The sequence below is a fragment of the Pipistrellus hanaki genome (genome assembly GCF_964339955.1).
Source record: "Pipistrellus hanaki genome assembly, chromosome: 14".
Lineage (NCBI taxonomy): Eukaryota > Metazoa > Chordata > Mammalia > Chiroptera > Vespertilionidae > Pipistrellus > Pipistrellus hanaki.
Genome location: NC_140516.1, coordinates 48,095,838 through 48,121,794, shown reverse-complemented (window position 1 = coordinate 48,121,794; position 25,957 = coordinate 48,095,838). Strand labels below are relative to the sequence as shown.

Below are 25,957 nucleotides of genomic sequence, written 5' to 3'. Positions count from 1 at the left end.
CTCAGAGCCAATGGCCCCGGCCCTGGGGGTGGTGTGTGTAGTAGCCGCGCATGCACAGGTGATAAAGGGAGTGGTGGCAAGCTGTGGGCATGGTCCTTCCCTTAGGGGCGTCTCCCTGAGCCGAGCTGGCCTTCCCTCTCCCCAGGGCTTGAGCCAGACAGTGACGTCCTGGGCAGTGGGTGGGCAGCGGGGCCGGGTGGGACCCCCCGAAGCATCTTCCTGAAAGCCAGGCGTGATGACCCCCTCCCCGATACCTCCTCGGTGTATCTGCAGAACGATGCCGACTCCAGCGTGGCGGAGCAGCAGACGTTCCTCGTGGTGGTGGCCGTGGACTTCGGGACCACGTCGAGCGGCTACGCCTACAGCTTCACCAAGGAGCCCGAGTGCATCCACGTGATGAGGCGAGTGCTCGGGCGGGCGGGGGTCCAGGCGCCGGGTCCCGGACTCTGGCCCGGCTTGGCCCAAACTCACGCTGCCCACTTTGGGCAGCCACGCTGGTCTCTGGGCTGCGGGGTCGTGGTCTGAGACGGTGCTGGTTTCATTCCGACTTTGTTGGTCCGGGGAAGGGCATGGCTGCTGGGTGTGAAACCTGGCCCGGGGACTCCGGCCTGCAGCCTTGGGGGACAGGTGCCCGCTTACAGGTGTCCGTGATGGACAGTCACTGCATGAGCTTAGGCCATTGCTGAACCTTCTGAACCTCAGTGCCCTCATCTGTGAAATGGGGATGCTGACAATTCCTGTCAGTGTAGGCGGGGAGGTGCCAGCTCTTCCAAGTGAGGGGGTGTCACGGGTGTGTGACCAGAGCAGAAAGCGCCACGCCTGAGAGGAAGCAGAGAGGGGAATGCAGCCGCGTGAAGGGTCAGCTGGAGTTGCCCTGGGTCTCCTGGGGGCGCTCTCAGACTCCCTGTGTCCACCCCACGCACCCGGCAGCCGGCACACTCTGGTGCCCACCATGTCCACACGGAGCCGGCTGTCTAGGGAGATTCCGGTCTGTCCAGCACCGACGCCCGCTGCCCCGACCTGGCCCTGGCCTTCCCGCCGTCTTCAGCCCCCCGAAGCTTTGGGAGCCGGGGACTGATCACCCCAATTCTCCAAATCCACTATGGCCCTGGAGAATCATTGTGATTGGCAGTTCCCTTCACTGGTAGTTGTGGGATTTAGTTATCGATCCCGGGGTAAGATTTTAGGCATTTTTTTTTTTTTTTTTTTTAAAGTGCGGTAGACAAGACAAGTTGTAATAAAAGCGATCCCCACCCGGTTGGGTTAGGCCCCGCCTTTCCTCTGGAAAAGCAGACGTGGCTCAGCTAAGGGACCCGCACTCTGAGGCTCCGGAGACCCGTGGTGTCCCCTCATCTCCAGTAGAGACCCCGAGACAGCTCGGCCCTCGGGGTTCGGCCTGTGGAGCCAGGATCCTGCCTCCGATTGGCCAGGCAGGCGTAGGGTCTGTCTGCTCCGCCGTCTCTGAGGCAGGAGCCCCGAGTGGAAGAAGCTGGAATCAGTGCCCGTCAGTGTCTCCGCAGCTGTCTTCAGAAGCGCAGTTCCCGGGAGGCAGCCAGGCCATGAAACCGGGGCAAAGAGCAGCCAGAGCCGGACTTGCGGGGAGCAAACCGCCTAATGCACCGGCCGCAGCCAGGGCTCAGAGCTGTCCTGTCAGCTTTGGGGTTCGGAAGGAGGTTCCTCCTGCCTTTTACTTCATCAGAGCATAGGAACTTAACACGGGACAGACGGGCGGAGTGTTGAACGAGAAGGCTGACTTACCGTTTCTGTAGGAACGAAGGAATGCAAATGGAAGGGGATGCTTGGGTGGTTGTCCCTGATGCTTCCCATTGATACAGTCATTCTTCTCACTGCATACCTGTTCTCTTCTCACTGCACACCTGTTCTCCTGCCCACACACGCATGCCCGCGCGGGCCTCCTCTGAGCGGCCTGCGCGTCCGCTCCTCCTTCGGGGCCCCTCCGAGTTCCTCCTGAGCCCACAGCCTCCCCCTCCGCCCCCTCCGCCCCCTCCAGCGGCCCCTCCGCCTCCTCCGACCCTGGGCCTTTCCCGGGCTTCGGAGGAAGGTGCCAAACCTCTGCCTTTCCCTGGCGGCAGGCGGTGGGAAGGAGGGGACCCCGGGGTGTCCAGCCAGAAGACGCCCACCACCATCCTGCTGACCCCCGAGAGGAAGTTCCACAGCTTCGGGTACGCGGCCAGGGACTTCTACCACGACCTGGACCCCACCGAGGCCAAGCAGTGGCTGTACCTGGAGAAGTTCAAGATGAAGCTGCACACGACCGGGGTGAGCGGGCCCGCCCCGGCCCAGGCCCTCTGCCGCGGAGAGCCAGGGTCCCCGGGCTTGTGGGGGCGGGGACCTTCCAACCCGGGGACCCCGGGCTTCCTCCCGGGCAGACATTCACGCCCACTGACCTCGATTCCAGAAATCACCTGAGCACCCAATGCGTCGGTGCAGTGGTCGGCAAACCACGGCTCGAGAGCCACATGTGACCGACGCCCCCACTTCTTCCAACGCCACTTCTTCAAAATGGACACTCCCAGGTCAAAAACCGACTTCCACGCGTGGGCCACAAAGCTTCAATCGCACTGTACGTGCGCGCCCACACGTGGTATTTTGTGGAAGAGCCACACTCAAGGGGCCAGAGAGCCGCATGTGGCTCGAGGGCCGAGGTTTGCCGACCACTGCGTTGGTGGAACGCACAGCACTTTGTGATGGACACGTGGGCAGGGAGATGTTGAGGATATTTCGCGACTTGTTTGCCTGGGAAACTGACCCATCAGAGTGGATGCTGGCAGGTGCGTAGGCCTGGGGGGCTGGGATTATAGGATCATTGGGAGGTTAGGGGATCCTGAAGGAGGGATGTGGGGACAGGGGCCTTCAGGGGGATGAGGGCATTGGTGTTAACTAGCCAGTCCAGAAGTAATGAGTGGCCCATTAACCCCCTGCATGGGGGAAGGGAAGCTCAGGAAATCAGGTGCCCGGCAGCTAGCGGCCCAGGTCCCGGGGCAGAGCTGCTCCCGACACACTGTCCGGGTCAACCATGGCCTTCCCTCTAGCTGCACGGAGAAGGCTGGGCCGGAGGATAGAACTGTTTCCGCTTAAACACATCATTCTGTAAAGAGTCAGGGTAGTGACGGTGTGTAAGGCCTGGACGCTAGGGCAGACAGCCTGGGTTTAAGTCCTGCCCCTTCCAGAGGCTTAATCCCAGCCCCTGGCCTCTCCGTGCCTTGCTTTACCCTATCCGTGCAATGGACACACTGGCAGCACCTTCGTCCCGGGGGTTTTGTGAGGAGAAAGGGAATCAGAACACACACAGCTCTCCCGCCATGTGGTACTGGTCAGTCCTAGTCAGGGCGAGCTCCCCTGATTGCTGTCTTTTGTCACCGTGAGCAGATGACAAAACAAGCACTCATGGGCGACCCAGCCGCCAGCACCCTGCTTTCCAGGGCCCCGGGCTCACGGGGGGATGGTCTCTCTGTGAAGCGGACAGGCTCCTGCTAGGAACACACCCTCCCTTTTCGCCCCAGGGGATGCAGTGCTGCACTCAGCCTGCAGAGGTGGACACACAGGAAGTTGTAAAAGGCCGAGCCTGTGGCTTCCAGGGGCTCGGCCACGTTTCTGAGTCCGGGAGCCGCGCCCCAAAGCTGGGGTGTCTTTCTGAGCATCTGGGAGGAGGGGCTTCTGCAGGTGGGTCAGGATGACTGACAGGCTTCCCGAGGCTGGGTTAGCAGCTCACTGCCCCTTCACACTCCGGAGGCAGCGCCCCATTGCCAGCGGGGTCCATCCGGAGGCCCCATGGACTGCCCCAGCAGTAGTGAGCCTGGTGGTTCCGGAGGCTCAGGGGCTCCCTCTGCCCATCCCCAGCCGGGGGTGTCTCCCCTCAGTTTTGAACGACCCCGGTCCATACAGCGTCCCCGAGCTTCCTCCCCCCAGGCCCGCGCTCACTCCTCTTCGCTCGCTCCTGGCGAGGGAGCGAGGCGCGGTGCCAGCTCCCGAGGACCATGCTGCAGAGCCTGAAAACAGGAGCTCTGCTATTCTGGGCGCTCGGTTGGCAGCTCCCTTCAGGCATGTTCAGCGCCAGGCATGTCAGTGCGTTGGCATGATTGTGGAGGCCTCCGTGGGCTCTGAGGGTGACCATGTGTGTCCCGGGGGCAAATAAGATGTGAATGGCACCGGCGGTGCCTGCCGCCGTTCTCTCTGCCTGGGCTCCGTGGCTGCCCTGAAACCTCGTCCCAGAGGATTGGGGGGGGGGGAGGAGAGGGGGGAGAAGCGGAGGTGAGGCTGAGGGGAGCGGCCAGGGCCTCCTGCAGTGCGAGGACATTTCCTCCAGGCCAGTTTTGGGGGACTCTCACACATTGGGGAACACTAATGTGGCCACCAGCCACGCCTCTCTACCTCCCCCACCACCACACACCCACACACATATCTCCACCTCTCACCCCCCTCCCCGGCCTCCCGCAGCTGCAGGCAGCTGTCCCGAAGCTGGCAGCTGGAAGGCCCCTCTCCTTGTCCTCCTACTGTCCCCTTCCTCTCCCTGCCAGGACCTCACCTTGGATACAGAACTGACAGCGGCCAATGGCAAGAAGATCAAAGCCCTGGAGATCTTCGCTTACGCCCTGCAGTACTTCAAGGAGCAGGCGCTGAAGGTAGGACCGGGCGGCGCCTGTGCCATGGGGGGTGGCGCACCCGCCACCCAGGCTGTGCCCGGAGGGAGCGAGCAGGACGCGCCCTCCTGACCGCGGGGCGGAGTGGACAGTGGTGCAGCCGCTAGGGAACCGTGTGGCCCCTTGAACCAGGAGGTGGAGGTTCGGTTCCTGGTCTGGCACATGCCTGGCACAGAGGGGACATCCTTGGTGTTTCCGTCTCTCCCTCTCCCTTCTTCTCTCTGAAATCAATACAAATGTATTTTAAAAAAGCGAAAGAAACTCCATGAAGAAAGCTGTTCAAGGAGACTTGCAGGAGCAAGGCCTTCACAGGGGGCGGCCTGGTCCTTGAGGGGCGGCGGGTGATCCAGAGGGGACTGTGGCATGCTGGGCCAGAACGAGCTGAAGTAGAAGCTCCCAGAGATCCCACGCGTGGTGGGCCGGTTCATGAAGGAAAGCGAGCCGGAGTGCGGGACCGGGGAGACGTTGGGTCAGTGTCAGGTTCCTTCCCCTCCGAGCCGTCCTCCGGCGGCTGGCGGACGGCAGAGCTAAGCTACCGCCCCTGCAGCCAGGAAGCCATCATCCAGGCCGGCTCTTCCTGCGGAGGCTAAAGCAGCCTGGGCGGCGGCAGGTGTGCTCACGGTCCTTCCCACACGCACACGCTCACCTGCTTTAAAGCCCAGTGCAGACCCGCGAGGAAATAACAAAAATCGGCCATTTCATGTTGGCCCAAAGGGGGGGGGGGGGGGGAAGCTCATCGCAGCCGCAGGAGGGCCTGCCACATCCGCCTGACCTCTGCCCTCTCCTCGGCCGCAGGAGCTGAGCGACCAGGCGGGTTCGGAGTTCGAGAACGCGGACGTCAGATGGGTCATCACGGTGCCTGCCATCTGGAAGCAGCCCGCCAAGCAGTTCATGAGGCAAGCTGCCTACCAGGTGAGCGCGGGGTGGGGCAGACAGCGCTTGGTGCCAGGCAGAAATACAGGTCTGTTCCCCTCTGCCCTCCTCACCGGGGAACTCACCGGAGCAGGCATGGTCGCCCCAGAGGGGTGAGGCTGTCACCCGGTGGCAGACACCTGGATGAGGGCAGGGCACGGCTAAGGAGAATGCCAGTCAACACAGCACCATGGAGATGGCATTCCGGCCCATCCCTCTGGGTGCCTGCCCCTTCTCATATCCCGCCTCCCCCTTCCGCTGGGGCCTCAAACTCTGCCAGCCTCCAGCCCTCACGCGGCTGCAGACCACTGTGCCAGCACAGGGCTTCATGAAAGCCTGATGTCCTGGCAAGACAGGCTGGTCCTGCGATCTGGGTTCTAATCCAAGGGCAGAGCTGGCTCCCGCGTGTTTACTGCCTCCCCTGGGCCGTGAACGCCACCCTGGGCCTTGGCAACTCTGTGCCCTGAACGTCAGTCTCCACAGCCGTCCGCCCGAGCCGGGCTGGGGATGTCACCACGGACACCGGTGTCCTCTCGCCCTCCACCAGGGGACATGCCTCCCACGCTGGGTTTGTGGCCAGAGGGCCGAGCCTGTCCTGGCCGACACCCACCGCCCACCGCCCACCGCCTCCACCCTGAGCACAGCAGGGTCGTTAAGTGCCCCTCTTCCCCCCACTTCCCCCCCTGCCCCGGCGTCATGGACTGTACCCCACATTCGGGGCTTTACTCCAGGTGGCAGATAGAGTCAGGGCAGTGCCCTCTCCTCCTCTTTTCTCCCCCTTTTCCCCCCTCCCCACCCAGCCCCACCCCAGACTGTCTCTCCCCTTCCTCCGCTCCGCTCAGCGTGAGAATCTGGCTCAGCCATGCATCTGCCCAAAATAGACTTATTTCATGAGGATGAAGGAAGAGGTGGAAGTTCAAAAAGAGGCAATCCTTAAAGAGAAGGAAGCCCAGACGCACCTCAGCTGCACAGACGTGGCCGTGGCCGTGGCCTTCGGGCCGTGGCCAAAGACAGGACCCCGGGAACGGCTGTCTGAGGCCACACGGCCCCGTGTCCGGTCTGAGCGTTTCCCAGGCCGGACACTCAGCCTCATGGCTCTGACCCTCCTTTCCAGCTCACAGGGAGCAGGCCTCCAGCAACAAACGTGTGACCCAGAAAGGGTCAGCGCTTATTTTTAGCCTGGAAACGAAGGAGGTGCAGTGACCCGGCAGATGTGTCAGGGCTGCTAGAGCTGGGGGGAGGGGGTGGGGGGGGCTCCTCCAAGGACAGCATCTCTGAAAGCGTGGGTGGGGGCTGGAGGCAGCGAGGGGGCAGGGAGAGGCCGGGAGCTGAGGAGGAAGGAAATGGGCGGAGGGCGGGGGGTGGCACCCCTGGCGTTTGGCACAATCACAATGGCACCTCGGAGAGTAGAAGGTCACCCGTCCCGAGCAGGCAGATACGACGGCTTCCACGGACACAGGGAATCCGCTCTCTGAAGCCAGAGACCCTCTGCGAACAGGCCGTCTCCTCAGAACTGGGGGGCTTTCGTTTGGTGCCGAGATTGCACAATGTTTTTTTTTTAAAAAAAATCCTCACCGAAGGATATGCTTTTTTGTTTTGTTTTGTTTTTTAAATTGATTTTAGAGAGGGAAGGAAGAGAGAGAGAAAAAACAACAGCAACACACTGATGTGAGAAACTTTGATCCGTTGCCTCCCATACACGACCCAATAGGGGCTTGAACCCACAGCCTAGGTATGCGCCCGACTGGAGGTGGAACCTGCAACCTTTTGGCGTTTGGGATGATGCCGTAACCAACGGGGCCACCTGGCAGAGCTGTGCAGCTTCATTTTGGACCCTTAGACGTTCTGATTCGATACTGTGCTCAGTTTACAGTCACTGAGTGGATTTTAAGATGGCAGGGCCGTTTGGTCCTGCTCACTCATGAGTTCACTCATTCAGTCAACAAACCTGGGCCGGGAGCGTTCTGTGGGCCAGGCGGGGCGAGGCCCCGGATTCACACCTGTGCCCTGTGCGTCGGGCCTTCCCTGCCTCTCGGGTAGCTTGAAGCCAGTGGTGCACTGAAGCCTCACACTTCTGGGGGCAGAGGGCGTGCAGGGGGGCACTTTATTCCATCCGTGAACCCCAACATATCTGCCACTGGTAGAGTCAAGCGCTTGTTGGAAAAGTAGGGTAACCCTTACTTTTATAAAGCCTGGGCACCTTTAGACCCTTGAAGAGGCAACCCTGCGAGAGGATGGTTCTGCCCTGGCCGGGCGCTCAGCTGGGTCCCGTACACCAGACATGCCGGGTTTGACTCCTGATCTGGGCACATACGTAGGCGGCGGGTTCGATCCCTAGTTGGGGCATGTTTGGGAGGCACCTAATGGATGTTTCTCTTCCTCTCTCCTTTCTCCTTTTCTAAGTCAATTTAAAAAAATATGTCTTCAGGGGAGAATTTAAAATTTTTTTTAAAAGAACAGCTGGTCCCTCCTCGGAGGCCCTCGAGGCCTAGCACGGGAGGTAGTCCCCTGCGTCCTGAGAGCTGTACGGACAGGAAGCAGTTTGTTCTCTCCAGAGGCATTCTGCCTAGAATGTGTCACCCTAGAGCCCCAGAACCCGCTCAGTAAATGCTTCCCTACAGATGACTTCATCCTCCAGCACCGCGTTGCAGCTCACATCCGGCCCCTCTCTGAGCACAGCGCAGTGACAAATAGACACATCAGGAAAACACGCGGACAGGAGCCACCCAGGACGGCCCAGGGCCCGCGCAGCCTGACGCCCGGCCAGCGGAGCGCTCGCCGGCCGCCTGGCCTTTCCTCTCAGCTGTAAACACAGTCCCGGCAGGTTTTCCCAGCTGGCTGCAGGGCGGGGGAGCGTGGACGGCCCTGCTCCTGGCCTCGCCGGGGATGCCACCTGCTGCTCCTCCCCCGGGAGCAGGGACCGGAAGCAGCGCTCCGAGGGGCCGCTCCGATGTGCTCCTGCCGCCCCAGATTCCTGGAGGAGACCCATGGGGTCGCGTGCTCTTGGCTGAAGCGCTCTGTCTGTAGAGTCCTCGGCACGTAGGCGGAGTGCTTGTCTCATTCCGGTTTGCAGAGATGAGCGCCAGGAAATGGCAGAACCTGATTCGGGCCGGAGGATGCTCGATGCGTTCATTTGGCAGCTCCCTCTGGGCCCTCTCTGTGCGCTGGGGGCAGGAAGGCTTGGCTGCTGCCCTGGGAGGACATCCCCTCGTGCAGGAGAGGCCGGACAGGCCAGCGGCAAGGAGGTCCCAGCTCCGGGGGCCAGATTAGCAAAGGCAGAGGGAGCACTCATCTGCTTCGGGTGACCTTGGCCTGGTCCCAGGCACATAGACTCCCCCTCCCCCCCTCCTCGGTCTCCAGACAGGGTCTCCGGATAGCGGCCGGGCTGGAGGGCCAGAAAACAAAGCTCGCACTTCCTGGCACCAGATCCTCCTGCCTGGAGAGAGCCGGCTGGGCTTTTGAGGCCTGGCGGGTCCCCTCGTGTTTCCTCCTTTTCCTGGAGTCCAGGCAGCCTGGGACCCCTCCTGGGGAGGTGGAGTCTGCCCGTACCGGCTGCTTCCTCTTGCCTTTCCCTTAGGGTTTTTTTTGTTTTTGTTTTTTTATATATTTTCTTGATTTTTTTACAGAGAGGAAGAGAGAGGGATAGAGAGTTAGAAACATCAATGAGAGAGATCATCGGTCAGCTGCCTCTTGCACAGCCCTACATGGGATGTGCCCCCAACCACGGTACATGCCCTTGACCAGAATCGAACTGGGACCTTTCAGTCCACAGACTGACGCTCTATCCACTGAGCCAAACCGGTTTCGGCTGGCCCTCAGCTTTTTCACTGGCCACTTTGGGAGCAGCCGTTGGGGGCCAGACCCGCGTTGCCACTGGGAGCACGAGGTGGAGCGTGAAGCCTGTGGGCAGGGAGGAGTGTGTCGCTCTGTCCTGGGCCCTCTCTCACCTGGGGGTTTCCCGCTGCCCGGAGCCTTCGGGATTGGCAGGGTGAGATGTCCAGGCACTCGCCGCTGGTGTAGCTCAGGAAGACAGTTAATTGGTTGGTTTGGGTACGGCATAGGCAAGTACCTATAGGCAGCGTGTCATCAGGTGCCATCCCAGGGTACATGGGTAGCTGTTCCTTTAAGCCAGTGGAGGGGAGCGTTAGAGGCACAGGGAGTTTGGTCCAAGTCCTCCGAAGGCCTGGGCCCCACCCCAGCAGCTGGCGTCGCTCAGGCCAGGAGAGCAGAGAACCAGGACAGAGCTGGTCTGCAAGGCGCGAGACGGGGGCCTGGGCCGCCCGGCCGCTTACGGGTCGGTGCCTTGGAGCTTAAGAGACGGAGGCCCACGTCCCAGGAACCCCGACAGGTCGCCCTGCTGCTCCGAGCCCTGGCTTCTCTCCACAGAGTGAAGGATGGGCGGCATCCTGAAGGTCCTTTCGGTTTGCCCTCCTAACCTGGCCTCCCAGCCCGCCCAGGTACTGCACCTGCTACACCCCTTCCACCGGCGACAGCAGGCGGCCCCTCCTGGCGAGAGGTCACTGTGCACGTGTGACGTCAGGCAGGCCTGCCCCGGCCTCCAGGTCGAGGCCACGAAGCCTCATGAGCTGGGTGTGGAGCTGGGGGCCTTTTGCCGAGTGGGTGCGGCCTCTGAGGTTCCCATGGAAACGGGACCAAAGACAACAAACATTGACAGGCAGGAAACCCAGGGGCCCGAACAGCTTCAACCAACAAGCGAGGCCGAAACCAGTTTGGCTCAGTGGGATAGAGCATCAGCCTGCGGACTGAACGGTCCAAGGTTCAATTCTGGTCAAGGGCATGTACCTTGGTTGCGGGCACATCCCCAGTAGAGGGTGTGCAAGAGGCAGTTGATTGATGATTCTCTCTCATCGATGTTTCTAACTCTCTCTCTTCCTCTCTGTAAAAAATCAATAAAATATATTAAAAGAAAAAAAAAAAAGAACAAGCGATATCTGGTGCTCAAGTTCAAGGCCACGAGAGAGGTGGGCCAGGATTTGGGAAGGGGCCACGCCGGGCTCCTTTCCCTGGGCACCTCAGAAGGGTGGTCCCGAGCCTCCAGGAGACACTGGAACAAGCCAGGTGTCGAGCAGAGCAGAGCATTTCTGCTGTGAGAGGGACAGGACTTTGAATGAGGGAGCGGCAGCTGCCTCCCCACCCACCCTCCAGAAGGGGCGCTCTGCGGGATTCCAGGAAGGGCTTTCTCCCCGGAGCCTGGGAGCCCCCTGTCCCACTCCCATCCAGCAAAATCGTGTCCGGAGATGGGCCATTTGTCCTTCCCCCCCCCCCCCGACCCCCTGAGATCGGGGCTAGCTCTGAACTCGATCAGACTGTTGGGCCTGCTACAGCCCAAACCAGGCCACCTGCTGTCCCCTCTGCAACAGTTTTCAAAGTTCTGGGGACTGCCGAACCTGTTTGGCTCGGTGGACAGAGCGTCGGTCTGCAGACTGAAGGATCCAGGTTCAATCCGGTCAAGGGCATGTACATTGGTTGCGGACACATCCCCGGTGGGGGGTGTGCAGGAGGCAGCTGGTCGATGTTTCTCATTGATGTTTCTAGCTCTCTATCCCTCTCCCTTCCTTTCTGTAGAAAATCAATAAGATATATTTTAAAAAAATATTCCGGGACTTTGCCCCCTCAGTTCGGGGCTACGTAAGCCCCAGACGCCAGGGGCTCCATGGCCCAGAGGCTCTGGTGTTTCCCACAGATGCTAGTACATCTCCTTAGGCTGCTCTGCGGTGTCTGGGGGCCCCGCTTAGGGCCCAGCACCCGATCGCCCCCAATTTTCAGCTCTGCAGGGGCCCATGAAGGGAATTCTGCAAACCAGCAGGGCGCGAGGGTCCCTTCCTGGGGGTGCCAGCCCCGGGTGGGGGTGTCCTGGGAGCCGCCCCCGGGGAGCCCCGGCCCCAGCCTCTGCTCCTGTCTTCCAGGCGGGCCTGGCCTCCCCCGAGAACGCCGAGCAGCTCATCATAGCCCTGGAGCCCGAGGCCGCCTCCATCTACTGCCGGAAGCTGCGGCTGCACCAGATGATCGAGCTGAGCAGCAAGGCCGCGGTCAATGGGTACAGCTCCAGAGACACAGTAGGAGCTGGGTTTGCACAGGGTACCTCTGCTCTCTCTCTCCCCCTCCCGGCTCCCCCCGCCCGCCCTGCATGTCTCCGGGCCGCCACCATTCACATGCACTCGGCGCTGTCACGAAGAATCCAGATGCCGCCAGAGAGGTTGGCATTAAGCACCCTGTGCTCAGCCCCCTCCCCGGCCCCTCCTGGGGCCTCGGGACACCTGGCAGCGGTACCCTGGTTCATCACCCACCCCCGGGCCTTTGGAGGGGGGAGGGCACTGCTCTCCACAAACTCGAGGGGGTCCTGAGAGCAGCCCTCCGCCTTGCATTTTACTAAGCTCCTAATCTTTCTCGTCTGTTAACTGGCTCTCAATTAATCCCATTTTCCTGTTATTAATTCCTCCATTAAGACTGTTGACTTAACTGCTGACTCACTCATTGGAGCTGCTCGCGGGTGATGAGGTCATTGTCTGTCTTGGCCATAAACCTGGCGAGTGTTTAGACTGCGGACGAGAAGGACCGACGCCTCTCGGCCCTCTGATGCTCACTTAGCCGCGGGGAGGCCGCCTGCCGAGGGACCCGGGGGGACCCTGAGGAGCTCTCCCTCTTTCGTACCCACCTGGTGCCAGTCGGTCCCCAGGACTCTTTTCCCCAGCGCTCCGTGGGTCTGTTCAGGGCCACAGAGTCCGCAGACACCTTAGGTCGGGGTCAAAGCCACCTCTGTGAGGGAGTTTGGAAGCTAACCAGAGTGCGGGGGGGGGGGGGGGGGGGGGGGACAGCCTGAGCTCTGTCCCCGGGGGAGGGTCCTGAGGGCAAAAACCCCACCCATCACCCCCCAGAAGGCCAGGCCCCGGAGGAGAGGGGTGGCATCAGCCGGGACTGTCGCAGGCTGTTCCCCGGACAGCTTTCTTCCCAAGTTTTCCCTGGTCCCCACCCCCGAAGCCCAGCTGAGGTTCCGGATCCAGCCATCTCCTGGGGCCTCGCCTGTTCCTCTTCAGGGGTAACCGCCAGGGCCCTGCCTGCCCTTCCACCCAGGCCCGGGCAATCTGTGAGCTCAGCCACAAGGCGGTGGCACAAAGTTCACTGTCCCCGAGCTGCTGCCCCTGCCCGCCAGGCCCCGGTGTTGGCACCTCGGGTCTGAGTGACCCGGAAGGTGGGGGGCAGGCTTTCCATTAGATCCAGGGCTCCGCCTGCCCTTGAGCAGTGCTGGGCCCAGCACAGGCCGAGGGCAGCCTGGCCGCGGACCAGGTCAGCCGCACTGTTTGAAACACAGGCAGTGACAAGCGTGTGTCAATCTCCACCTTCGTTGTTTTAATGGAAAAGACCAGGAATGACTGGGCTTCTCGTCCCACTGGCTGGCTCTCCCTTAGTTGCTCCGAAACGGAAATCCAGGATTAGCTGATTCTAGTGCCGCTCTCCCCACCATTTCCCCCGGTCCGAGGGGAGAGCTGTTTGGAATGCTTCTCCCCTGAGAGCTCAGCCTGGCTTCCTTTCCTCCCGCCTCCCGTCTGCCCCTGCCCTGTCTCCCCCTGCCCCCTCCCCCCCTGCCCTGTCCCCCACCTGCCCCCTCTCCCCCTGCCCCGTCCCGTGTCCTGTGCCTGAGGACTCTGCTGCGGCCCCATGTGCTCACTGTAGGGGTGTCGAACTCAATCAGAGAAGGGGCCAAAATCTAAAATCCAGCCTAAATCGCGGGCCGAATGGTTTACTGAACAGTCATAAACTGACAATGTCATAAACTGACAGCGGAGTGCAGTGATGACAGCGCGGTGCGGGCCACATTGCAAGGCCTGGCGGGCTGGATTTGGCCCGCGGGCCTTGTGTTTGACACATGTGGCTCAGAGCATTTTTAGGGTTTTTAAATCCCCAAGCGGTTGGCCTCTCCCCCTCAGAGGGGCGGGAGGCAGGGTTTTGACTCAGCCTTGGGCTGCCGTTGGGACCTCTCTCCCAGGAGGATGGTGCTGTCGGCTGGGCAGAGCACTTAGCAGGAGTACCGGAGGGTGGGGTGCCCGGGACCCTCCCTGGGCCACTTCTGCCTGGGGGCTCCTTCAGAAGGAGCCAGAGGATGCTGTGGGGGAGAACTGAGCCAGCACTCTGTCCCCCTTGCTTACACACACACACACACACACACACACACACACCCCGCACTGCAGGGCTTGCCGTGGGTATTTTATTTTACACCTGGAGGATTTAATGAGCGCCATAAAGAGCACATTTTTCACAAAATGGGCTTAATTTGCCTGGAAAATAGGATACATTTTTGAGAGCTCAGAACATGTCTTGTTAGCTTCGCTTGGCTGTTTTTCTTATGAATGCCGTTCCGTTAGCCATCCAGGTTGTTTTAGGAAACCAAATGCCACTGCAAGGTCTGCAATGGAGTCCGTCTGGGGCCGGAGCTGGGGAAGGAGAGAAACCCGAGTGTGGGTCCCTCGGCCTACAGGAACTCTTTTTGTCTAATTAATAAATGTTCTTTGTTTCCCTGCTGGTTGGGCTCAGTGGATAGTGTCGGCCCCAGGACTGAAGGGTCCAGGGTTCCATTCCAGTCACTTACCTCGGTTGCAGGTTCCATCCCTGGCCCTGGTCGGGGCCGTGCGGGAGGCAACTGATCAATGCGTCTCTCTCACATTGATGTTTCTCTCTCTCTCTGACTCTCCCTCTTCCTTCCACTCTCTAAAAGTCAATAGAAAAATGTCCTCGGGTAAGAATTTTTTTAAAAGATTTTTATTTATTTATTATTATTGCTTTTTGGAGAGATGGAGAGAGAGAAACACCCATTGGCTGCCTCCGGGGATCGAGTTCTCAACCCAGGCACGTGCCCGATCGGGAATTGCTCCAGGAATGGAGCCTGCAACCTTTCCGTGCACCTGACGACGCCCAGCCAGCTGCACCACACCAGCCTGCAGGCGCTCTTTCACCGGGACAGCCTCTCCACCATAAGGCAGGGCCCGAGGAACTCAGAGCTGGCCCAGGGCTTGCCGTCCCAACCCCCAGAGATGCTGTTTTGCAAACACCGCTCCTGGCTGAGAGGCTGGAGGGTCAAGGGTCCTTTGGTGGGTAAACAGCTGCAGACAGAGACGAAGTCTGCAGCACCCGCCCAGGGACTGAAGAAGGCGCGGCGGCAGAGCTGTGGGCAGAGCCTCGATCTGCCACATAGGCAGTCGCTGTCCATGGCACCGGGTCTCGGACTTGGCGCTCGCCTTCACTGTCACCCACTGTGAGCAGGTGTCACACTGGCTGCTTAGGACCCATCCGAGAGCCCGTCCTTGCTCTGCCTGCAAGGAACTTAGGCCACGTATTATTATACCCATTTTATGGATGAGGAAACTGAGGCTGGTCTGGGGGTGGGGGTTGAGTTGCCCAAATCCCCACTGTGGCTGTGCCCGGCTGCCTCCCAGGTATCCTCTCACAGCACTTTTCCTGGTCCTTCACATTTGTGTACCGCTTTTCCAGACTTCACTGTAAACTGTTAAATCTCAAAGGCAGGAGGGGCCCTGGATGGAGGGTTAATCTGGGGCTGCAAGGCAGTGTGGGAACTGGTCTCCTAACCTCCAGGGCCTGGTTTCCTCCTCTAAGGTAGGGCCATGATTTATGCCCCGTCCACCTCATGGCACTGTGGGGAGGCCAGTGGGAGGTGACATCCCACGCGTGGTGTCCCGGCTGGGTGGTCCTGTAGGGCTACAGAACTAGAGCCTGGCTTTGCCAGTCTCAGACGCGCCACCTTGTGGCCAAAGAGCATATTGGCTTCAACAAGATCGGGAAATGGCTCCTACAGAATTTATTCAAGATCCTGATTAGGGCTCCCGTCGTCCAGTTTATCTAGGATCCTGATTAGCACCCCGCTCTCCTTGTATCAGAATTCCTTGGTGTGACATTGTTTAACCGAGTCCACTGAAGGCTGCTTGGCAGACAGCTTCCTCCCTGGGACAGCGAAGCCAGGAAATGGGTCCATTTTATGAACCCATCCCCCCGAAAGTCCCCGGAGGAATGGGCTTGCATCCAAGCGGGCTTCCCGGCAGGGTGCAGGCTCCGTCTGCCACGCTGACTGAGCCGTGAAGGCCGGTGGCAACGGCCGCCGGTCCCGGGAGAGCTGCTGGCCATTCCTGGGGTTGCACCCCTGTAACTGTTCACTGCGTGCTCTGTCCCTAACCTGCTCACGCTACTGCCTCCGCTGACTGCAGGTGCCGGCCGCGCCGTCTCTGTCGTGCTTTCTCACCCGCCTTCCCTTTCTTTCTGTCGGCCACTAGCTAAGGAGCACGTGCGGCGCAATCGGCAGAGCCGGACCTTTTTGGTGGAGAATGTCATAGGCGAGATCTGGTCCGAGCTGGAGGAAGGTAGTGTCCTTGAATGTCCTTCGCCTTGGCTGAAGTGTGTGTGTGTGTGTGTGTGTGTGTGTGTGTTGCTTCTGGCAAAACTGCATTCCTACTTGTCCCTGTTGTCCTTTTGGAGAACTTTCCAAATCAGTGGCTTTTAAAAGACTGCTCCCCCAGGGGATGCTCTTTGAGGGGGCTGGGATTTGGCATGTGTGAAAGCCACATAGACTCTTCAGAGGAAAGGTAGGGGCTGGCACTCACCGGTTCCAGGTTAAGCCTGCAGGTACGCAGCCGGCCGCCTGCCGTGCGTGCTCTTCACGCAGCGGGAAGCTGTCCACCGGATCTTTTAAAGATCCACTCACCCGGGCTCCTGACCGTCCACACTAAACCGTCGCTCCTCGCAGACGTCATTGCCTTCTCTCGAGCCATGAATAACCCGCTGTGCCACTAACGAGCAAACACGTTGTGCTAAGGAGAAGGGCCGGGGACCCCGCCACCGCCCACCAGCCCGTTCCGGGAGGGGCCGGCCAGGGGTCTGTGTGAAGGGTGGCCGGTGTCTCTTTTCCAGGTGACAAGTACGTGGTGGTGGACAGTGGCGGTGGCACCGTGGACCTGACCGTCCATCAGATACGGTTGCCGGAGGGACACCTCAAGGAGCTCTACAAAGCCACAGGTGAGCGCTGCCCGGCGGGTGTGCCCCTCCCCGAGCCCGGCTGCTCCTCCCTCCCGACTTCTCTCCGCTTATCCCGGTCTCTCTGCCGCCAGCGCGGGGGACAGTCGGCAGGAGGAGGCATAAGGCTTCTTTTTTTTTTATTTCTTATTTATTTATCTATATATTTGATTGATTTTTTTTACTGAGAGGAAGGGAGAGAGATAGAGAGCTAGAAACATCGATGAGAGAGAAACATCCATCAGCTGCCTCCTGCACTCCCCCTACTGGGGATGTGCCTGCAACCAAGGTACATGCCCTTGACCGGAATCGAACCTGGGACCCTTCAGTTCGCAGGCCAACAACGCTCTATCCACTGAGCCAAACTGGTTTTGGCTTTTTTCTTAAATTTTAATTTTTTATTTCTAAGCTAAGTTTTTATAATTTCTTAAAATAAACATATATTTTATTATTATTATTATTATTATTATTATTGATTTTAGAGAGAAAGGAGAAGGAGAGATAGAAACACCAATGATGAGAGAGAATCATTGATCGGCTGCCTCCCGCACGCCCCACACTGGGGACCAAGCCTGCAAGCCTGGGCATGTGCCCTGAGCGGGAATCGAACCGTGGCCTCCTGGCTCATAGGTCAGTGCTCAGTGGAGCCACGCCGGCCGGGCGGCACTGAGGCTTATTGAACATGGGATAGAAAAATGCAGTTCCATGTCCTTTAACACAGACCTCCATCCCTGGGGCTTTGGCATCCAGGGAGCCTGGCTAGGATCCTGGCCAAGAACGTGGCTCCTGGGGGCTGTGGGAGGAGGTGACAGCAGCCTGAGGGCACGCATGACGGGGCTGTGGCTCAGCTTCTGGGAGGCCAGGACCCCTGGGCTTGGGTCTCCAAACCGGAGAACAGGCTCAGGCTAGTTACCAGTCAGGGAGGTGATGAGGAATGAGCAGCCCCAGGGGCAGAGCGAGGCCAGCCTGCTTCCCCGGTCCTGTCCTTGGTGTCTTCGGGGGAGCTGAAACCCTGATGCTCCTAGTTACCAAAATGTATGGCTTCCATTTAAATGCAACCGACTTTATTTATTTTAAAATATATTTTATTGATTTCTTTTACAGAGAGGAAGGGAGAGGGATAGAGGGCTAGAAACATTAATGAGAGAGAAACATCGACCAGCTGCCTCCTGCACACCCCCTACGGGGGTTGTGCCCGCAACCAATGTATATGCCCTTGACCAGAATCGAACCTGGGACCTTTCAGTCCGCAGGCCAAAGCTCTATCCACTGAGCCAAACCACTTTCAGCTAAATGTAACCAACTTTAAACAGGTGATTGCGGAGCGGTTTCTAGAGGAAAGCTTCTCTGTGAGGAGCGAGAGAGCTTAGGTCCTTGGTCAGCAAAACTGCGGCTCGAGAGCCACATGCGGCTCTTTGGCCCCTTGAGTGTGGCTCTTCCACAAAATAACCACAGCCTGGGCGAGTCTATGTTGAAGAAGTGGCGTTAGAAGAGGTTTAAGTTTAAAAAATTGTGGCTCTCCAAAGAAATTTCAATCGTTGTGCTGTTGATAATTGGCTCTGCTGACTAATGAGTTTGCCGACCACTGGCCTAGGCGACATCCCAGCTGTGCTCCGTGGGGTGTGTGAGAGAAGACCAGGGTGGCCTCAGGGTCTGAGTCCCTTCCTCACCGCCCCTAAAATGGTGACCCCGTTTTGTTCTCGGCGCAGGCGGGCCCTATGGCTCCTTGGGAGTGGATTACGAGTTTGAGAAGCTCCTGTGCAAGATATTCGGAGAGGATTTCATCGAGCAGTTCAAGATCAAGCGTCCCGCTGCCTGGGTCGACCTGATGATCGCGTTCGAGTCTCGCAAGAGGGCGGCCGCCCCGGACCGCACCAACCCGCTGAACATCACGCTGCCTTTCTCCTTCATCGATTACTACAAGAAGTTCCGCGGCCACAGCGTGGAGCACGCCCTGCGCAAGAGCAAGTGAGTCCGACTCGCCTTTGGCCCGGGGCGCCCGGTAGGGGGGCGGAGAGAAACTTGGTTGCCCTCACGGGCAGCTCAGGAGGAAGACCGGACTGCGCTGGGTTCTCTCTTCCCATTTGCACCATCTCCGGTTAAAGAATTACCGATGCCACAGCACCCTCCAGATGATGGTTTTCCTTTTTGCGGGGCACAAGGGGGCGTCCCACTGAGAACGCGGGGACGTACGCACATGTGATCCTCAGGGACGCTCCCATTGTCCAGTTGTGGCCGGTGGGAGCCCCTTCAGGCTGGCTCCTGAGTCCCATTGCCTTGGCCTTAGTGGTGTGTTTATTTATTTGTTTATTATTTATGTTTTTATTGATTTCAGAGAAGAAGGGAAAGGGGGAGAGAGAGAGAGAGAGAGAGAGAGAGAGAGAGAGAGAGAAACAACATTGGTGAGAGAGAGTCATTGATCAACTGCCTCCTGCATACCTCACAGTGGGGATCCAGCCCACAACCCAGGCCTGGGCTTGTCCAGGAATCGAACCGTGACCTCCTGGTTCATAGGTCAGTGCTCAACCACTGAGCCATACTGGCCGGGCCTTTGTGGTCTCTAACCGTCTCCGCCTGAGTCCGTGAGGGTGCCCCTGACTCACCTGTGCGTCCCCACCCCGCCTGCAACCGGCTGCTTCTCCAAGAAGCCCTGCTCCTCTCGGGAGACAGTGGACTTGACTCCAGGCCGCTGCACCCTGGGAGCAGGGTCCTCGCCAGACCCTCCCGGGCTGGGGTCCTCCCCGCTGGTCCCCTGCACGAGGCACCTGCGTCTAGTTACTGAAATGTCTGGCTTTTATTTACCATGTTGACTCCTCCGTCCTGCCCACACAGTTCCGGGTCTCCCTCGCCGGGAGACTGGCCGCGGCCCGCCAGTGGGTCACCCTCTGCCGCACACACCGTCCTCTGGCCCGGGCCCTGGGAGGGCCTCCTGGCCCGTGAGACAGGGCGGCCTCTAGAACGTGCTGCTGGGCGCAGCCGGAGCTGCTTTGCTGCAGGGACGGAGCTGCCGTTAGCTCAGCCCCTCGGACCTGGAGAGCAGGCGGGTGCACACCGCGCGCTCCGCGGTCCCTGGCGTTCCTGTAGCACCAGGAAGTTTACAGAGTGTTTTCCCAGACGTGTTTTCTAACTCCATCTTCACAGCAACCCCTGGGAGGGAGATGAGGCAAGCGCTCTTGGCCTTGATTTGCAGACGAAAAGCCGGGGCTCAGAGAACGTGCTTGCCCGAGGTCCCATGGCCACTGAGCGGTGGGGCCCGGCTGGCGCCCAGCAGCCTGGCTCCCCGTCCAGGGCTCCGCTGTTGCACACCGGCCCTCTGACGGGGACAGCGAGGGGCGCCGGCGGGACGAGGCTTCTCCCTGCCGTGGGACGGGCTGCACCGAGCACACAGGCGGCCTTAGCTAGCAGCACATGAGCCTCTGCTGGACTCGCGTCCAACTCTTGTTGCATCCAAGTGTGGTCATCCGAGAGGGATGCTTTTACCTCCTGGTCCTCTGCACTAGACACCGGCTCCCACTTCCCCGGGGAAGGTTGGCCATGGGGCGGGGGGCGGGGGGAGGGCAGGCAAAGAGAAACAGAAGAGGCTGAGTCTGCGCTGTGAGCGTCCAGGGGTTCCGGCCTGGCAGGGGAGCGTACTTCCAACGCCCTTAACCCCCTCCCTGCTGCTCGGAGCTGCCAGCTGCTCCGCCAGGGCCGTGTCTGCCTGTGGGCGCAGTCTGTCCGCTCACCCCGTCCCTCTCTGTGCCACCCCCTTCCCCCAGCGTGGACTTTGTGAAGTGGTCCTCCCAGGGGATGCTGAGGATGAGCCCCGACGCCATGAACGCCCTTTTCAAGCCGACCATCGACAGCATCATCGAGCACCTGCGTGAGTATCGGCCGGGGCTCGGTGGCCCCGGGCGGAGCTCCGAGCGGGCACTGCCGTTCCCAGCTTCACTGACCCGGCATGCAGAGTTGGGTTGGCAGCCACGGACCCTCGGGGAGGAAGCGGCCAAGCAGCAAAGACAGAGAGCTGGGGGCCGAGCAGCAGAATGACCTCTGGCCACGGGCCCTGAGCAACGCAGTCTTTGCTTTCTGCGGGAAGACTAGGAACCAAAACTCTTGCTGGGAGAAGAAGCTGTGTGTGAGCCCGAGAGAGGTCCCTCCAGGAGGGTGACAGCGTCCAGCCATGTGCTCTCTGCTGCCTGGGGGCCTCCCCCTTTTCAGTATCTAGCCCCCCCTCCTCCCCACTCCAGACCCCTCACCTACCAAATCCCAAGCCCTATGAAAACCAAAGCAAAATATCTATTTATTTAATATTTTTATTGCTTTTTAAATAGAAAGGAAGAGGGAGAAAGGAACATCAATGCAAGACATCAATCCGTTGCCTCCTGCACGCTCCCTACCGGGGATCGAGCCTACAACCCAGGCATGGGCCCTGACCAGGGGTCAAAGGAGCAGCCTCTCGGTGCCTGGGGCACTCCCAGCTGCACAGCACCAGCCAGGGCCCAAGAGTCACGTTGATAAGAGGCTGTCTTGATTTCCCTAGCAGAGCCCCAGGTGTGTGAGGGTGAGGAATGGTCCTTTAGGCAAAACGAAGCACTCCTTTCCTCGGTCACCATCTCTGTGAAGACAGGTGTCTCCTTAGCAGTAGCTTTGGCTGATGCTCCGAGCATATTGGTGTGCAAACCCCCTGTCTAAAAGACCGGCTCTCCAGAAATTCTGTTCAGACCACACCTGTCCCCCAGGTGTGAGGTGACCAGACGTCCCGCTTTTGGCGGAACAGTCCCGATTTTTAACAATTTGTCCCGTGTCCCGTGGCGTTTAAAAAAAAGTCTCGATTTGGGACGCGGCACAAATTGTTAAAAATCAGGACAGGACGTCTGGTCACCTTACCCAGGTGGCCGTGTCCATTCTCCATGTTCTCAGGCCTCCCCCCGGCCCCCCCAGGCTGCTGGCTCCGGTGCCAGTTCGGTGTCCTTGCCTCCTCCCTCGCAGGGGACCTGTTTCAGAAGCCCGAGGTGTCGGCCGTCAAGTTCCTGTTCCTGGTGGGCGGCTTCGCCGAGGCGCCGCTGCTGCAGCAGGCAGTGCAGGCGGCCTTCGGGGACCGCTGCCGCATCATCATCCCGCAGGACGTGGGCCTCACCATCCTCAAGGGCGCCGTGCTCTTCGGCCTGGACCCGGCCGTCATCAAGGTGCGCCGGTCGCCGCTCACCTACGGGGTGGGCGTGCTCAACCGCTACGTGGAGGGCAAGCACCCGCCCGAGAAGCTGCTGGTGAAGGACGGCACCCGCTGGTGCACCGACGTCTTCGACAAGTTCATCGCCGCCGACCAGTCGGTGGCGCTGGGCGAGCTGGTCAAGCGCAGCTACACGCCCGCCAAGCCGTCCCAGCTGGTCATCGTCATCAACGTGTACAGCTCGGAGCGCGACGACGTGAGCTTCATCACCGACCCCGGCGTCCGCAAGTGCGGCTCGCTGCGCCTGGATCTCAGCGGCGCGGCCGGCGGCCCCGCCGCGCCCGCCCGCAGGGAGATCCAGACCCTCATGCAGTTCGGCGACACGGAGATCAAGGCCATGGCCGTCGACGTGGCCACCTCCAAGAGCGTCAAGGTGGGCATCGACTTCTTGAATTACTGACGGGGCCCTCCCGGCCGCCTTGTCCCCTCGGACTCGGCCCACCTGCACCTGCCGACCTCAACCCCGACCGTCCTGATCCCCTTGCCCTTGACCCTGAACACGGCGCACCTGGACGGCAGCGGGGAAGAGGAGACCAGAGCTTAGGAATGCCCGAGCTGGAAGCACGGAGGGGTTTGGAGGGCGCACTGGATTGAGGTTTGGGGAGAGCAGCTGGTCTCAGGGGCCCCGGTGGCCAAACACCCACCGGGCAAGGGAGCCGGCACATCTCTGCAGAAGGATGAGCTCATTCCCCGCCGCCCCGGCGAGCAGAACTTGGGATGCTCTGAGTTCGAAAGGAGAGCTCCGAGCAGGACGAGATTCTCCATCTTCCTGAGGCTATTCCTTTCACCCCTCTTTGGTGGCAGTTGCTGTAACACACACACACACACACCCGCCATGCACTTCATTGCTTTTCCTGGTCGTGCGATTGGAAGTGGAGATTCCGTAAGAAGCTGGAGCGCGTTTCCCGGTGGGAGAAGACTGCCTGCCCTGGGCACTAGTTTAGGTTCTCATTTCAGTTCCACACTGGTTCCGGGGAGCATCGCCGAGGCCTGGGCGGGTCCCCCGGGAGCAGTGTGAGTGGGAGAGCGGACACCTCAGCGTGCCAGCGGGTGGAAACTCGCTGCGATGGAAATGCCGGTGAAAGAGCTCCCGGCATCCCATTCGCCGTGCCATTCACTTCCGGCATCAGAAGGCCAAGTCCCCATTTCTGAATTCATCAGGAACTCTAGGACTTCCGGGTGAGAAAATGAGGCTGCCCTTCGCCGTGTTCCCATCACCAAGCCCAGGAGTCCGGAACGGCTCCTCACCTTGAAAACATGCATAGTTTAAATGAACGCAGTCCTCCCAGCTCACACTCCTCCCCCTGAAGGGTGTGGCCATTTATTCCTACGTTTTTTGTTTTTTTTTTTTAAATAATACATTTTATTGACTTCTTACAGAGAGGAAGGGAGAGGGATAGAGAGTTAGGAATATCGATGAGCCGCCTCCTGCACACCCCCTATTGGGAAAATGCCTGCAACCAAGGTACATGCCCTTGACCGGAATCAAACCTGGGACCCTTCATTCCACAGGCCAATGCTTTATCCACTGAGCCAAACCGGTCAGGGCTATTCCTACATTTTCAAAGGGACATATTGGTAGTTCAGGGGCAGTGAATCTCTCCTATGAAATGTTTAAAGTCCTCGGTTTTAAAGTCCGTCCAAAAGGAATTCGTAGATCTACACTGGATGGGTCCAGCCCGGTGTTTTCCGGAGCAGATCTGTGTTTCCTACATGAAGGTGCTGGTTAAAAGCAGGTTCCTGGAAATGTCCAGCTGCTATACCGTACACCTGAAACTGCTACAACTGGTACAATCCTGCTTACCAATTAGACGTAAATTAAAAAGAAAAGAATTTCCTGGACCCTGTCCCTTTTACGAACTGAAGTCCAGTCTTGGCGAGGAGACCAGGGCTGCGATTTCAGTAGACACTGGGACTGTGGGTTAGCCGTTCAGAGGGGCGCTTCTCGCTAGGATTTTGCCAGAAGCTGCTGCACAGACCAGCACTGCCGCCCAGCCGTCTGGGCTGCCCTAGGAACGGGTTTGCAGGTCCCACATGTGCCCTCTGTGGGTGGGGCCGAGGTCTGTGCTCTCTCCTTCCTTCCCACCTCGCCGTCTCCTCCAGCCTTCCCGAACCACTTGAGAAAGAACCACCGAGGGTCTGATCCCAGCCCACCGATCCCTGCAGAGCCGCCTCTCCCTCGGCTGGAGCTCGCTCCGATGTTAACTCACCGGAAGCATGCGTACCGGACGGAGGGAGGCTGAGTGAACCAACTTCCATGCACAGCCGATATGCAGATCTGAATGAGCATTTTCATGCCATTTTAACACGTTTCCCTTGTCACCTCACCTGCTGCAGAATCCCCCAGCAGAACATGCAACACCATGGGCCACAGACTAGGGGATACTGCCCCGGGCACTCTCGTCCGCCTGATCCCTGCTATCTACTCTGCTTCCACAGCCGCCTGCTCTGGGTCCCTGGTGTGGCCAGCCATATTCTCTACACACAAGACCTTTCAATGAGCTATAAGTAATATAATGTTATGTACAGACAGTATCCGAATATTGCACAGATTCTTTATTTCTACAACGTGCTTTTCTTGTTTAAAAAACAAAAACAAAAGGAAGACAACTCTTTGCATATTGCTGATGACATCGCTGCCTTTCATTTCCCATGCTTTATTTTCTCCCCCTCGCTCGCTGCTCCTCAGTTTGTACCGATACTACCCTGTGGACTGTGTACGCGAGACAGAGCGACGGACGGAGGTGCCTGGCGTCAGAATACGCAGAACAGATGGGCCTCCTGGGTCAGCAGCTTCATCGGACGCTTCTACACACACATCCTTCCCCCAAAGGGTCACTGCTGACAGTTAAGGGAGCATAATAATGTGTCCCTTCTCCTGGCCAGTCCCGAGCAGAACGCTGGGCGCTGTGAGCAGTGACTCTGCAGGACTCTCTGTGGCCTGCAGGGGGCCCCCCTGTCCTCCTGGGACAGAGCAGTCCCTCTCGGGGCGCAGTGTGGTCCTGGGTATGAAGCTCTCAGGATGCCGGCGTCAGAGGCGGCCTCCGGGGGGCAGCAGATCCGGCTCTTCCACTGGGTCAGTCCCCCTCTTTTTGGCTAACGGAAGGCCTTTCCCGCTTCGAGTTAAGGATGTCTCCTCGTCTGTTTCTCTTCCTATCAGCTGGTTGAAATGGGAAGTGTTGGCAAATAGAGGGCGGAGAGGGAGTGATCATTTTACGGGGCTTGCTTCTGGCCCCAGAGATGCAGCCCCAAGAATGGAACTCCTTAAGGTAAGGTGACCAGACATCCTGCTTTTGGCGGGACAGTCCCGACTTTTATCAATTTGTCCTGAGGCATTTTAAAAACAGTCCCGATTTTTGCAACGCCACGGGACATGGGACAAATTGTTAAAAATCGGGACGTCTGGTCACCTTACCTTAGGGGCACCCCCCTAATTTATCCAACTGCTCTCCTTTCCCCACAGAAATACTCTAGAGTGAGAGGACTGGGTAGGTGAGTACACCAGGACACATTTTCTAACCTTAGGAAGTTTCTGCAAGGCCTGTTCTGACCCATCATTCAATCATCCCCGGCTTATTATCCAATGTTCACCTTTCCTGGAAGCAGAAGCATCGAAAGATTTCCTTTGTGCCCGCCCTTTCCGTACTCAGCAGGCATCAGTCCGTGCTCCACGGCAGATGAGTTACGGAAAGAGGGGGAGCCGTGCGAGCGTGTGCGCGTAGCGGCAGCTGAGACTCGTCCCGTCCACAGAGCCTGCCCTCCCCTAGAATGATAACCTAGGTCAAGTTTAGCTTTTAGCGTCCAGGTCTGGTTTTAACCGCCAGGGTGTTCAAGAATCGCATGCACTAATATACCCAGGAGCCAAAAAATGCAATATTAGCCGACGACCGAACCTCACATTGTAGAGACAAAATAGCTGTGATGACGCTGCCCATGTATGTATGTATGCCGGGAAATGGCTTAGCTGGATGGCTAGTGTAAAAGGGGGTTGGCCATAACGTCAGACCTCTCGTCTGCTCGGAATAAGGAGCTGGATTCTCGCGTGGGTCTTGTTCAAGCTTCACAGAACTTAGTGGCGAGCCGACAAGGTTGTATCTGCAAACTGTCTTCACGGATGTCTAATAAAGCTGAACTCAGA

General features: G+C 59.0%; 1 protein-coding gene across 7 annotated transcripts in view; it reads left to right on the top strand.

Annotated features, from left to right (window-relative positions):
* The window catches only part of HSPA12A (heat shock protein family A (Hsp70) member 12A), a 104,183-nt gene extending 78,226 nt beyond the window's left edge, over positions 1-25,957 (top strand). For 6 of the 7 annotated variants that reach the window (XM_084903736.1, XM_084903738.1, XM_084903737.1 and 3 more), the window contains 10 exons: positions 274-401; positions 2,094-2,280; positions 4,539-4,643; positions 5,457-5,573; positions 11,501-11,672; positions 15,872-15,958; positions 16,506-16,610; positions 18,317-18,575; positions 20,366-20,469; positions 21,579-25,957. In XM_084903736.1, the coding sequence (XP_084759862.1) occupies positions 274-401; positions 2,094-2,280; positions 4,539-4,643; positions 5,457-5,573; positions 11,501-11,672; positions 15,872-15,958; positions 16,506-16,610; positions 18,317-18,575; positions 20,366-20,469; positions 21,579-22,219 (1,905 nt within the window). In that variant the 3' untranslated portion in view covers positions 22,220-25,957. The remainder of the gene's footprint in view (positions 1-273; positions 402-2,093; positions 2,281-4,538; positions 4,644-5,456; positions 5,574-11,500; positions 11,673-15,871; positions 15,959-16,505; positions 16,611-18,316; positions 18,576-20,365; positions 20,470-21,578) is intronic. The other variant, XM_084903740.1, reaches the window with a different exon arrangement.